Below are 15,087 nucleotides of genomic sequence, written 5' to 3'. Positions count from 1 at the left end.
TTTAATTTCTCTCTTCTTAATCATATTCACATTCACACGTTTTTCTTTCTTCCCTTTTTGATGTTTTTTATAATCATTTATGTTTTTTTAATATAAAAATTTTATAGTACCAATAAAGTTGGTACAATTATAAGTTATAGTTTCAATAACTATTAGAATCTTTTTTCATGCGTTTCAATATTTTCTTAATATATTTTTTTTTACTTTTTATAGTCTTTTATTGAGATAATATGTTAGTATTCCTTTTATATAAAGATTTTTATAATATCAATAGTGGTAATTAAACCTTCATATTTGGGCCCGTTTGGCCATAAATTTTGCAAGTAAAACTTGGGAAAAAACTTGGCAAATTTTGTTTGTCCATACGCTTTTTTATTATTTGGCAAATTTTTTTGGCAAATTTTCCAAATTCCCAAATACTAGAAAAAAACTAGTATTTGGGCCAAATTTCATTATTTGGAAAGTTTTAAAAATTCAATTTTTACCCTTAACTTTTTACTTTACAAAAATAATAATATTTATTAATACCAACTAATTCAATTATCTCCCATCTGCCAACTACCTCAATTAAATTATCTCCCATCTGCCAACTACCTCAATTAAATTATCTCCCATCTGCATATACATACATGGTCTATATTTATCCAAAAAATTATACATGGTCTATATTTATCAAAAAAATTAGTTGAACAACCAAAAGCTTTGTGGAAGTGCTCTCTGGAGAAACAAATTGAAGGTAATTTGTAAAAATCTACATATTTTTTCTTATAGTGAATTTTGTTTAGATTGTACTTGCTTGAATTGATTTGTATGAATATCTTCTCTTGTCTAGGTTTAAGAGTTACGAATGATAAGAATCTTTCCTCCTTGTGTTTTATTTTTTCATTCGACTGGCGCAACTAATTTTTCGGGCTTATTTGTTAAGTTTTGTAATGTCCATTATTCCTGAAGCTGGTTTTGAGATTTCCGACGAGAACTCTATGACTTCACCTTTTCCAGTTAACAGGGTAATATACTTTCAATCGTGTTCGTAGGTCTTTCATTTTTAGTAAAGACATGCTTTCTAATTTTGTGCACTCTAAAAAAAATTAAGTTATGCATATGATGTGTTGTCATGTTGATGTTGTATTGTAGAAACGTAAAAAAATGAATAAATCACGTGGTTCAGCGGCTGATAAATGGACTGATGAAGAATCATCTATCCTTATAAGTGTCTTGTATGATGACGCGAGGAAGTCCGGATTTAAAGATTATGCCATCAGTGGTCCACGATTAATAGAAGTTAGGAATGAGTTTTTTGAGAAAATTGGAAATCGAGATAAGTTTGATGATGAGAGAATTAAGTCAAAGATTCAACGATTAAGGAAAGACACAAAAACCTTCAAGGATCTCCTTAGTTCTTGCTCTGGATATGGATGGAACCCTACAACTAACACAATTACATGTCCATCTGATAATTGGTCGGAGCATGTAGCGGTAAGTTTGGGAGATAAAAAAAGTACTTATATTCTACCTTTACACATATCGAGCTAACATAATGTTCATTTTTTTTTCACAGCAAAAGAAAAAGAAGAAAATATATATTTCCAAGTACAGATACCATGGTCTTAAAGATTATGACACACTGGATGAAATTTTTGGAAACTCATTTGCTACCGGGGACCATGTCATGTATAGTACAAATCCTAATCTTCCACCAAAGTCAAATGAATTTATTGTCGAGGAGTATGAACCTTCTGATGTTGATGATGAGCATGTTGCTACTGAACTATTATATTTATGGAAAATGCACAAGTACCCCCTGAACTATTACTGAAAATTTTGAGATCACCTTAAATTAACTAACGTCCTATTACCCCCTTGGACTTTTTTTATTGTAATTTTTTGCACCTTTTGTCTAACGTGGGACGTTCCGTGAATCCACATAATTGAGGTGCGTGGGAGATCTTTGGATGACAGGTATTCCAAAAAGGTGCACAAAATTACCAAAAAAAAAAAGTTCAAGGGGTAATAGGACCTTAGTTAGTTAAGGTGTGACTTTGAGATTTCGGTCATAGTCTAGGGAGCTATTTGTGCATTATTTTCCCTAATCACATATTATTATAAGTGGGAACAAAAAAGTAAAAAGTTGAATTACGATTTTACCCTTACTATAAATTAAAATATTATAAAACCNTTCAGAATACTAAGACAAAGCATGAACAACTATGAATGTGACATGCAAGTGAAAATAGTAATTGTTTGCGCTGTATATGCATAATTTTTTTACTTGAACACCAAAGTAGTGATGGAATATTCAATGAATATGAAAATGATGATATGATTGTTGATGAAAGTGACGAACTTTTGGCTCAGGGTAACAACATCGCTTCATCTTCTCGATCATCTGATTCGGAAATGCAAGCTCATCGAGGAGAGATTGTTCATAAAATGTGGGAAGATTATATTAAAGAATAGGTTGAACTCTTTCAGATGAGAAAGCATAGGTTCTTCAGTGATTGCAATATATATTTCCTTTTGTTTTCTTCTCTTTTTTTTTTCCGAATTTATATTAGTTGTATTTTCATTATCATGATTTGTACCAAGACCTTTTCACTATACGAATATTTACTGTAATGATTCTTCTTGATTTGTTGCGGAAGTCATAAATCTTGTTACGTGAGATTTCTATTGTGCTATGTAATACAAATTTATGGTTAGTTTGATAGTTTTAAAAACTTATGGGTATAAATCATATTTCTTAAAAAAATGAAATATGTTTCTCAAATTCTATGGCCAAACACATGGTAAAATTTCACCCAAATTTTCATCCAAATAATATTTGCCAAAAATATTTGAATATCTATGGCCAAACGCTAGCTTAATGTTTGCATCAAATATCACACCTCAATATCATAATCAACGTATTTACATGTTTTACATCAAAACATTAATTATTATTTGTGGAAAACCTCCTCAAATGGAATGGTCAGTTCCCTCGTCAAACATTAGAGACCAAAGCATGTTTATGCTGACAAGATAAAGAGTAATTTTCCTAGATAGTTACTCATGTTTGAAAAATTACTTAGAAATATCACTTATGTTTGTTTTAGGATTACAATATCATTCAACTTTGTTTAATTTTCTCAAAATATATTTGACAAAAAAAATACATTGTCTCTCTCCTACTAGGGTGTCATGTCACATTTTTTAAATTTATTAATAATATTTTTCTAATTCTTTAAATGACAACTTATAAGAGAGCATTAACTCATTTCCATAAAAATCTTTTTACTTCAATTTATAGAGAAAATTTATATCTTATGTTTTATTTAGGAGTATTTGTTGTTACATCATATAAAATTTAGTCTTGTCGTCGAGAAAATTAAACTAGTTCCTTGAAACTGATAAGAAGTCAATAAATTTAATTGGATATTTAGAGATAAACTAGATATTAGGAACAGTGATTTTTACACAAACTATAAACATTTATTGCTTGTTCACAGTAAAAAATTAATGGTTTCTTGTTCATAGTTAAAAAAAAAAAGGTGTTTACACAAACTAAAAACATTTGTTCAAAGCTTAGGCAGATTCAAACAATAGAAATATCTCATTCAAAAACAAGCAAACGAAAAACTCTTAAATTTTAAGAAAACTACTCCATTATCATGTTAAGTATTCAAATTATTTCATAATTTACACTTCAAAAATTAAACAGACGAAAACTTGAATTTATCTCGTGGCGATTTCTTTGGTCGACATCAAAGACATACAACGACTCAAGAGACAGTTCCTTATGCAAATTCAATAATTTATTCCTTGAAGCCGGAGGAAGACACATATTTTTTTGAAAAATCGGAGGAGCTCATATTACAGTTCTTTCTGTAATTTTTCTTATCGGGTATAATAAATGGGTTGTTAAATTTTTTTTACATTTTTGAAATAATGAAAAAATGAATAATGTGACATGGTATTCTAGTAGGAGAGAGATAATGTATTTTTTGTGTCAAGTATATTTTGAGAAAACTAGATAAAATTGGATGATATTACAATCCTAAAACAAACATAAGTGATATTCCTAGGTAATTTCCCAAACATGATTGACTATATAGAAAAATTTTACAACTTAAATTTGGTGTTTACAACACCATTATGTACCAACATATGATAACTTTATTCATCATTATTATTTACAACAATATAATCAAAGTTGGATGGTACCAAAAAAAAAAAGGAATTCACCAGTTCACCAAATGAATTAAAACGATTAATTTCACCAAATAAAACCAATTCTTAATGCAGTCCAACACTTTGATATTCAAAAACGATTGAAGTCACTAAATAATTCTAAATATTGACCAAATTCTAAAGAATTAACTAAAAAAATAATCAAAAAGTGGGTTAATATCGACAATAAATCATAGTACACCATTAATTAAACAACTTATGATAGACATAATATATATTTCTTTAAAAGTGATTTCTAAAGTAAATACGATGTTTAAACCTTAATTTTTATCAAAATTTAATCCAATCGTTAATCATAAACTTGATCATTATAATTCTTATCGAACGACACCAATAAAAAATCAATAGCATACTAAACTTTCATTCCATAAGTTTGATAGTTAAAAAATATTAATTTCACCAAATCAATTACCAAAAAAAGACAGTCACTAAATATTATGTCTTCCAAATCTCAAAATAATAGAAGAACCAAGAAAATTTATACAAAAAGTAATCCCAAATCACCATTTTGGTGAGTAACAGCAACAATAACAGTGATCATGTTTTACAATTACACAATTGATAAAACACTAAATTATATATTAAAAATATAATGAACACCTGATGCGTCCCAACATCTTTTATGATGAATTAGGATTGAATAATTATTGGTATTTATGATTGAACAGTTAATGGAAGATATTTTACACTTCATTCGTTCCTTTTTACTTGTCAACTTTTGAATTGACACATCTATAAAGAAATAATTAATAACGAGTTCATCATTTTATTTCTATTAATTATGAAGTGGATGGAAAAATTTACATTTTTCAAAGTAATTAATCATTTAATTGAGGGTATAATGGTAAAAAATTATCTTTTTTTGATTTGTTAAAATAAATAAATAATTAGAGACAACTATAAAAGAAAGAGTGGACAAGTAAAAAAGGATGAAGAGAGTATTTGTCAAGAAACCTTTTATTGGTAGGAAAGAATATTTATAATCACGTTTGAGTAAATCATGAGATTTGAGAAAAGTGGAGAACACTATGAATCCACGTTTTTTATTTTTATTTTTTTTAATATAAAACATAACTTTGAAAAAAAATTATTGTTATATAGGTGAAAAAAATAACTATTACCATATAGTGGTAAACAAGATAACTTTATTTCCTACTTTATTAGTATACTTAAGTTTTTTCTCTTTTAATTGCTCTAAATTTTACCTTTTAATTATTGAAAATTACTTAATTAAAGTGGATAAATATTTTTAAAATTATCAATAACTGAAAAACTCATATAATAATTTGCATCAATTTTGAGAGTGATCGTTTTTGTTGGAAAGTGTGTGATTGATATTACTCTCTCTGTATATTTTTATTTGTTATGTTACGCATTTTGAAAATCAATTTGATCAATTTTTAAAAATAAATTAAATTACATTAATTTGATATTTTAAATAAAAATTTTGATATTCAAAAATTATATAAATGGTGCTATAAATTACAATTTTTTGCATATCAATACAATGAAAACATACATCTTAAAATTTTAGTTAAAGTTCTTTTAATTTGACTCTAAAAATAGAAATCATGATAAATCATAATAAATGGAGAAAATAAAAAAATAGATAGAATAGCGATAAAAAATGTGACCGTCTTTTTCTTATATAGAAATAAAAAAGTATAAGAACCAAAATTAATTTAACATAAACACTCGATACTGATAAAATTTTTATGTAGAGTGACTATTAAAAATGTGGCCGTCTTCTTCTTATATAGAAATAAAAAAAACATGCGGACTGTAATTGGCTAAACAGTCGCCAATAATGTTATTTGTCCAAAGTTGAGCAATCCAAGAGGGGGAAAAACCGACCCGGATCCGAATCCTCTGTAGGACCACATCTCCGAATTCATTTCAATCGCCGGTCGCCGGTCGCCGACAAGTAAGGTTCCTTCTTTCTCTGAATCTCTCTGTTTATTCCTAATTTTGTGAAAATGCGATCTATACAGCTCAACAGTTGACTCTACTGCTTCACTGCTTCAGATATGCAGATTTTTATACTAAATTTTCTTGCTTTATACTGTTTTACACATCGGTTGCTATTTGTACTTCAATTTTGTGGCTATTTCTGTTTTTGTTGATAAAATAGTGAGATTTTTTCATACTTTAATTGGTTTCTATTTAACAAATCTGTTTACGATTTTTCAAAGATGTGTAGATTTTTAGAAGTACATAACAGTGTTAAAGCTACTTATTAAACAAAAAAAGAGAGAAAAAATTAAAACTTGTTTAAAACAGTTTTAGTTTGTGAAGCTTTACCGAAATTTCGTGATTTATTTTGTCTAATTTATGAATAAAATAGTTAAATTTTCAGAGCTAATCACGTTTTGGTTTCTGTGCATCAAATCTGCAGAGTTTCTTATGAATTTTCTTTTTAGTGGGACTCCTATTAATATTCTTCACATGTGAGTCTGGAAATGGAATGGCTTGGATTGACTTTTGTTGCATTGGGATGAGTAAATGGCGTATCTTTTAGCTTGATTTTTCTTCTCTTATTTTGTCTCTACTTTTTAGTCAGTAAAGCTTTCAAATATTGAATACTGGTGGTGTTTGTTTGTGGAATCTGAACTTCTTCTGTGAATAACTTTTTGAAGTTGGTTGTGCTTTGAGTTTTTTAAGTTGCAAAACTATTGATTTGACTTTAAGTTTTTTAAGGTTTTAACGTTGTTCTGAATGAAGTTTCTTCAAATCTTCAACTTCCATTCATAAACAAAAAAAGCACAGATCTTTCAACTTCCACAAAAAAATTTCTTAAAGAACTATGGGCCTGATAAGCCATCGATATTCTATACTACAGTAACTGTAATTACCAAACTTCAATATTTGCAAACTGTTGGCTCATTTACTATTTTGGCCATGAAATCTTGGGTGTTAGTGAAATATAATTTGTACTCCAAGTGACATGTTGTTATAGTTGGTGAATGTGTATTCCAAGTTAATTCTGGTTTCACTCACAAATTTTTAACTCTTTACAATTTCATTCAATTGAAGTCATGTGCAAACTTTAACTTCAAATCTCTTTTTTTTTCCAACTTAAACTCAAATATTGCCCAAACCCCTATATAACAATCCAAACACAATTTCAACTTCCACAAACTTATTTCCGCTACAACTTTGAATAATTTTTTCCATCTTCAGCTGTAATTGTTGTCCAGTGAGAGATATGATCATTTTGATGTTGCTGAGCTTTTACTATAATTTCTTTGCATCAGTCTGAGGCAGCCTATTATTCTCATTTTGTCTGTTATAAATGTTTTGGTCGGTCCAATTAAAGGTGGTAATCAAGAAAGTTTTTCAAAAATGGCAGATAGATGCATCGAGTTGATATTGATCATGAGCGAGACTCCATGGAGCAACCACCTTCTCCTGCTGCTGGACAAACCCAACTTGAGAGGAGAAAAGGGACATTGGCTTCCAAGGTGGGAAATCTTTTCCTTACACTTTCACTAGGCTTACATATTTAATGTCTTTTGATAGTTTTATGTGTACAAGTATGTGTCTGCATCTTATGAATTCAATAAACTGTTACTAGCTTATACATGTGAAAAACCCATTGAGACCTGTTGTTGAAGGAAGTTAATAATATTCTAAGCTGCAGGTAAATTTCTTTTGAACTAATTTGTTGTTTAAGGGCTAATAAAAAATGGAACTGCTTGACATGGAGGCTCTAAGATATTTGGATTAAAAAGAGGCTAGTATGACTGAAATGCAATATATATCATACTTGCTTCCATGGACATTAAGGTGGCACTTTGACTAATTCCTTTTAATAAAGAAATGATTAGATTAATGTTCGTAGGTTGCATTAGATTCTATACTATGCTAAAGACCTGTGTTGGATTCTCCAAAAGTAGTTCATTTTTAAATAATCCGACATAGGTGCGGCATTATTTTGTAGAGTCAGAGCAACACAGCTAACGACACTAATGTGGATTTTCATGTGGATGGAAACTAATATAAATAGCACCTAAATCTGAACATTGAAGAGTCAAAACATGCTAAGTTTCAATCTTTCTTGGGTGGAGTATAATCTTTAGATGTTTACCTTTTCCTTCTGATTGTCCTGCATATTTTCAGCTTGTATTTTGGCTTGAACTTCTCTTGGACCTAAAGTGCTTTAGTATAATTGGAACTTGCAGTATTGACATATCTCTGTTTTGATAGTTAGATAAGGAAGAAGTATTCTCTTCCACCACTGCATAAAATCTTTTAATTGAACATAATCAAGTTTGAAACAACTTTTACTGAAAGATTCACAGGTTGCTCAATGCTATGAAATATTTACCACATGGTCTTTTCTGCCTTTAGTTTCTTCTCTTCCTTCTCACCAAATTGTCCACAAGTAGTACATTTCCTATCAATTTATCATGCATCAACTGAAGAACCCTTGGCCTCTAGGAAAAAATTGATGTTTTCACAGCAAAAGGCAGATCATCTAACTTGCATATCTGAACTTACACCCTTCCTCCTTCTCTCTCTCTCTCTCTCCCTCCCAGTTTCCATACATTCATACCACAGAATAAATCTGGATTCCGTTTTTGGTTTTCCACCTGTCTGTCCCTTCTGTCATCGTGTGTCTCTATCCAAAAAGGAAATTTGTTGCTAGCCTCAGTACTGTCTGTGCCTCTGCACAAAAGCTTCAAACATATGACAAAGCACAAGCAACCAACAGAGTCAGCAAGCTCAACTTGCACCATTGCTTTAGTCACAAAAACGAAGCTTCACTAGTGGGCCCATCATTTATTCTTTTTGCTCTTAGGTGTCCCTTAGACTGATAATTTAAACAACCTATGTTGAAAAAAATTGGAACCGACACACTTAATGGAAAATAAAGGTGAGAAGGGAAACCTTAAAATTGAGAATCTTTTAGAAAAATTAGAAGCTGAAGATCTTTCCCTCAATTGAACACTGCCTTGTATTCCTTCTAGAGAATTTTCAGGCCATGAGATTTCTTTAGATCTACTAGTAAAATATACCATATGCTTAAAGACGTTTCTAGTGTTTGCATACATTATATATTCTGGAATTAGATTCTTTTTTAGGGAAGTGAGTCTGTTGGGAGTGAGTTCCATTGGATCTGTGCTTTTCTCTACCAGCTGATTGTGTAGGAGACAAGCTCATGCCTTGGATATTTTGACTTGCAGTTTATGCTGGTGAACATTTCCAGTAATCTACTACTGGCTTACCAAAGTCTGGGGGTGGTATATGGAGATGTGGGCACTTCTCCGCTTTACGTCTATAGGAGTATTTTTGTGGGGAAGTTGCAAAATTATCAGACTTCAGAAGCAATATTTGGTGCCTTTTCTCTAATCTTCTGGACAATAACACTCATTCCTTTGCTCAAATATGTATTTGTTGTATTAAGTGCAGATGATAATGGTGAAGGTATGTTTATAAAGGACTCTAAATTGATAAATACTTATGGAACAATACTAATACCTGATGATGTTTGGCCAAATTTTTAGGTGGTACATTTGCTCTTTACTCTCTGTTGTGTAGACATGCAAAGTTTAGTCTACTTCCCAACCAACAGGCAGCAGATGAGGAGCTATCTGCTTACAAATATGGCTTTTCGGGGCAGTCGACATCATGTTTATCATTGAAGAGATTTCTTGAGAAGCATAAGAAGTCACGTACAATACTCCTTATTGTTGTATTATTAGGTGCTTGTATGGTCATAGGAGATGGTGTTCTGACTCCTGCAATGTCAGGTACACGATACTAACAGTAGATGCCTCCTTATATGGTATTTTTAGCTGGTTGCCTTTTGAATTTACAAACCAGAAGTTTGTTCTAAAGTTGCTTCTGTCAAATGACTGCAACCATCACTTTGTGATATAGCACCTTGTAATGCATATGACTGCAACCATCACTTTGTGAGATAACTATTTCTTTTTTCAATTTCAAAATAATAGTTATCTCACAAAGTGATGGTTGCAGTCATAGAACTCGCAGTTGAATTTAATTTTATCTTTTAACTATGAATGCTCTACTTTGGCAGTTATATCATCAATGTCAGGGATCCAGGCTGCTACTGAACACCTATCTCATGGTAGATATACTTTGATATACCCCTTTGCAGAAATTGATAAAGACTTTTTAAAGTAGTCAACGTCTTACTTAAGTCTGAGGCATTGACCTTTCATGCATCTTTCCTTGTAGGTGGTGTGCTTATTCTCTCGTGCATAATATTGGTTGGCCTGTTTGCCTTGCAGCATTCTGGAACACACAGGGTCGGATTCTTGTTTGCTCCTATAGTGACTATCTGGTTGATATCTATTTTTCTCATTGGGCTGTATAATACTATATTTTGGAATCCCAAAATTGTGTCTGCTCTTTCTCCATATTATATCGTCAAGTTCTTTAAGGAAACTGGGAAAGATGGTTGGGTTTCCTTAGGAGGTGTCCTCCTCTCAATTGCAGGTACGATATATAAATTGACTCTAATTCAGGGATTCTTTATTCAAAAATTTACCTCATAGAAGCCTTTTTGTGGAACCTCTTACTATTTGATTAAGGAGATGATATTAAAATCTCCTAGAGTTAGAATCAGGTTTATAATTCATATTTCTACCATCAGGTTCTGAAGCTATGTTTGCAGATCTTGGTCATTTCACTGCCACCTCAATGAGGGTAAGTCCAGCATTTTGCAGCAATAAATACATAAAGAATTTCTTCAGGGAGACTGTTCTGTCCTAATTCTCTATTAGCCTACCATTTTTTTCTTTTCTTTCTATAAGATCCTGAATGCAGATTAAACTAGTGGGATTATCCAGCAATAGATAAAAACATGTTTTAACTGCATCTGTACAGCGGGTTTATAAGTCATCATGACATTGGGAATATGAGCTTCCATAATCCGTTTGGTTTTAAATAAAAAGGGTTTTACAGTTATCGAGACTCTGATTTTGTTGTATTACATTTTTTTAAGCATATAGGAACTTAAACAACACTACTAAGAAGATTCAAAATCCATCTGAAGTAGATTTAAAGAATATTGAGTCTATAAGATTTGGATTATAACATTTGGAATCCATAGTGAGTGGATACATAGAGAGCAACTGGACATTGGAGCCAAATGATTCTTATTCCACAGAACGAGTAACTGTCCTAGTGGTTGGCAGATTTTAGTGCTTGTTTCTTTCAATATCTATTGAGTGCTTGGATTCTAGGAACTCACGTTGACTGAAATTTATTTTCCTTATGCAGATTGCATTTCCTTTTTTTGTATACCCTTGCTTGGTGGTACAGTACATGGGTCAGGCTGCTTTTCTGTCCAAAAACATTGATTCAATTCCAAATAGTTTCTACAATTCAGTACCCGGTTGGTTTTCTTTTCATTTATTTGTCTGATTATTCTTAAGATTGTTGATAAATGTTAATTCAATCCTGCTAAACTGCTCTTTGCTTATCTTGCAGACAGCGTATATTGGCCTGTCTTTGTTATTGCTACCCTTTCAGCCATTGTTGGCAGTCAGGCTGTAATCACTGCTACATTCTCCATTGTGAAGCAATGTAATGCACTGGGTTGCTTCCCACGAGTCAAGATTGTCCACACGTCAAAGCATATTAAAGGACAGATCTATGTCCCAGAAATAAATTGGATCCTAATGATTTTGACCCTTGCTGTGGCTGTTGGATTTCAGGACACCACTTTAATAGGAAATGCATATGGTAAGCCTACTAGTCTTTTGACAATCTGTATTTTAGTTCTTTGAATTCCATTTTATGACTCTGCCTTCTTACATTCCATTCCCATAGAATGTAAAGTAAACCCCATTATATGACCACAACTATCCCGATTGTATCACCTTCAAAAGTAATTGAATTTTTCTTATGCATCTGTCTTATCTATGGTAGTATTATATTTATTAGCATGCACATGTAGAAATGGACTGACAAATCCATCATTGAGCCGTCCAATGTGCCTGAGCTAAAATATTTCTGTTTTCATGATTGTGTATTTGTTTCCTCAAACATGCTGCTAGACCTCTCCTTATGCCTTTTACAGCGTATTAAGTCTTTTTTTAAACCCTTATTAAAACAAATACTTATGGAACGAAGATGATGAATTGTATGCACATGAAGGAATCTCAGATTTCATGATGTATTAACAAAAGAGAGCATACCAACCACCTATGTTGCTCGGACTATTAAAAAACGCTGACAGATGCGTGTCTGATCCTCCTAAAGGAGCTTATTTTCGGAGGCTCCGACACGGGTGCAACACCTTTTTGGGGAGTCCGAGCAAACACCACCTCCAACCATACAAGGTTTTAGGGGTTCAAGTTACAAAGGGAATACAATGGCAAAGCAACTGTTGGGCTCCTAATTTTAGGTTTGGGGGTGGGTGGGTGGGGAGGTTAGGTGGTTGAGAAGGATTACTATATCCCCCCAAAAAGCACACCTTGTGGAAGTACACCATTACACTGATTTTCTTTCTGTATTACTACAGATTTGCGAACTATTCGTGTTGCTGTTTATTTCAAGCTTTCTTTTCATTTTTAGTTTCAGAATTATCTGTTTGGTTCGTGTTGCTGTTTATTTCAAGCTTCTTTTTCATTTTTAGTTTCAGAATTCTCTGTTCGGTTCTCTCTAACCAATTTATTTTTCTTTCAGGTCTAGCTTGCATGACAGTTATGTTTATCACGACATTTCTCATGGCGCTTGTCATAATCTTTGTCTGGCAAAAAAGTGTAGCACTTGCAATTCCTTTTCTCCTTTTATTCGGAATCATCGAAGGCGTCTACCTGTCTTCTGCATTCATCAAGATCCCACAAGGAGGATGGGTGTCCCTTGTGCTCTCTTTTGCCTTCTTGACTATCATGTTTGTCTGGCACTATGGAACTCGCAAGAAGTACAACTTTGATCTTCACAATAAAGTTCCATTGAAATGGCTCCTTGGCTTGGGCCCCAGCCTTGGTATTGTTCGTGTGCCAGGGATAGGGCTGATATACTCTGAATTGGCAACAGGAATTCCATCCATCTTCTCTCACTTTGTTACAAATCTCCCTGCATTTCACAATGTGATGGTGTTTGTATGTGTCAAATCTGTTCCAGTACCATTTGTCCCACCCGAGGAGCGCTTCCTCATTGGTCGCATCTGCCCAAGACCCTATCGCATGTACCGTTGCATTGTCAGATATGGTTACAAGGACATACAGCGAGACGATGGGAACTTTGAGGACCTTCTCATCCAGAGTATAGCAGAGTTCATCCAAATGGAAGCTGTAGAACCACAACTCTCAAGCTCCGAGAGTCCATCATTTGATGGAAGGATGGCAGTTATAAGCACAAGAAGTGTACAGTCAGGCTCAACATTACTCGTCTCAGAGGAGGATTATGGTATTACTAACTCCATTCAAAGCAGCAAATCTTTAACGCTCCAAAGTCTAAGATCTGCTGGTGATGATGAGAACCCACAGATGAGGAGGCGCAGAGTAAGGTTTCGCTTGCCAGAAAACCCTGGCATGGATCCAGCTGTTCGGGATGAGCTTTCAGATCTAATCGATGCAAAAGATGCAGGGGTTGCATATATAATGGGACACTCTTACGTGAAGGCGAGGAGATCAGCTTCTTTCATGAAGAAGCTAGTTATCGACATTGGTTATTCATTTCTGCGCAAAAACTGTAGGGGTCCTGCTGTGGCACTTAATATTCCTCACATTAGTCTCATTGAAGTTGGCATGATATACTATGTCTAAACTATAGAATATAGAGTGGAGGTTAGTTGGCCATGGATGAGTTTTATTTATTTATCACACCTCTAGATTTGTTTTGTGCGGTAGCCTTATGGCTAATAATGTGATAACATATATTGGGAAGGCTATTTAAGTGTTTCCCATTCAATACATTTGGTAGTTGTATGTATATAGCAATAACTAGTTTCTGGATACGTGCGAAATTATGTAGTAAATGTAATGTGTAAAGCATCATAGAAGGATTTGATCAAATAATTTTTACATATCTAATTAGATAATGTGGTCAACTTAGACAAGCATGAAAATTAAAGAAGAAAATGGACTTATCTCATGAAGTGATAGAGACATTTAGATAAACTAGAAAGATATGGAGTATCAAGATTATATGAAATAATTCATCATAATGAAACCTTCAACTTATACTATTATTCCAATGCTTACTTCGGCCTCTAACTTTGGTCCAACACTTGTAGTAAAATACTATTTATGTTGCTTGATATAAACACCCATTTAAAACCTTGTTCTACTGATCTAACATTGATCTATCAAAATTTATAAGTAGCACACATACTTTATGTTGTGGGGGTATGATAGAATGTTTCGGCTATCACATCTACTAACTCGAGAATAGATACCCGACTCAAGACTTAGGACCTGACCTCGATCCTTACTTTGAAATTGACTCCTAATTTTGTTCAACCATGACTGACTCTCTATACTAATCTTTAATTCTGATTTGAGATCTATAATTCAATATAAGTACGTATATGAATGCCCATATTTAATCCATATTTGTTCATATTTTTAAGTGTTAATTAACACTAAACTGAAGCCCATTTTATCCAACTTAAATATACGTGATTCTAACGCAAACTCGATTTGTTCACACAAATATCCAAACATTATATAATAAGATAGTCAAATTACAATAACAACACTTGAGTTATAAGGAAAAGTACCGAAATATCAAGTAACTAGAGATAGAGATAAGAAGGGGATGAGAAGTTTAGATTCTAGAAAGAGATGAGAGGAGCATACGGTTTCTTCATAATACGCATAACTCTTTAATCTAATCCATGTTCATATTTAACTAATTGATAATTGGGCTGGATCCCAA

General features: G+C 32.6%; 2 protein-coding genes across 6 annotated transcripts; both read left to right on the top strand.

Moving 5' to 3' along the window:
* The first annotated feature begins 585 nt into the window (after positions 1–585).
* LOC107006685 lies at positions 586–1,819 on the top strand. 4 transcript variants are annotated; one of them, XM_027913429.1, is made up of 4 exons: positions 586–736; positions 926–1,007; positions 1,135–1,476; positions 1,559–1,819. In XM_027913429.1, exons 2-4 carry the CDS (start codon positions 933–935, stop codon positions 1,814–1,816), a joined length of 675 nt encoding a protein of 224 aa, XP_027769230.1. In that variant the 5' UTR covers positions 586–736; positions 926–932; the 3' UTR covers positions 1,817–1,819. The 4 variants fall into 4 exon arrangements, with proteins under 4 accessions (XP_027769230.1, XP_027769229.1, XP_015060687.1 ...); XM_027913428.1 differs by having other exon boundaries at positions 833–1,007; XM_015205201.2 differs by lacking the exon at positions 926–1,007 and having other exon boundaries at positions 589–736.
* Positions 1,820–5,989: 4,170 nt separating this feature from the next.
* On the top strand, positions 5,990–14,185 carry LOC107007200 (potassium transporter 4-like). 2 transcript variants are annotated; one of them, XM_015205713.2, is made up of 10 exons: positions 5,990–6,151; positions 7,577–7,688; positions 9,414–9,654; positions 9,735–9,980; positions 10,271–10,321; positions 10,432–10,692; positions 10,850–10,902; positions 11,479–11,593; positions 11,689–11,943; positions 12,889–14,185. In XM_015205713.2, exons 2-10 carry the CDS (start codon positions 7,581–7,583, stop codon positions 13,971–13,973), a joined length of 2,415 nt encoding a protein of 804 aa, XP_015061199.1. In that variant the 5' UTR covers positions 5,990–6,151; positions 7,577–7,580; the 3' UTR covers positions 13,974–14,185. The 2 variants fall into 2 exon arrangements, with proteins under 2 accessions (XP_015061199.1, XP_015061200.1); XM_015205714.2 differs by having other exon boundaries at positions 5,996–6,156.
* The last annotated feature ends 902 nt before the right edge of the window (positions 14,186–15,087 follow it).

This window comes from Solanum pennellii, chromosome 12 (genome assembly GCF_001406875.1).
Source record: "Solanum pennellii chromosome 12, SPENNV200".
Taxonomy (NCBI): domain Eukaryota; kingdom Viridiplantae; phylum Streptophyta; class Magnoliopsida; order Solanales; family Solanaceae; genus Solanum; species Solanum pennellii.
This window is presented reverse-complemented; position numbering and strand designations above follow the sequence as displayed.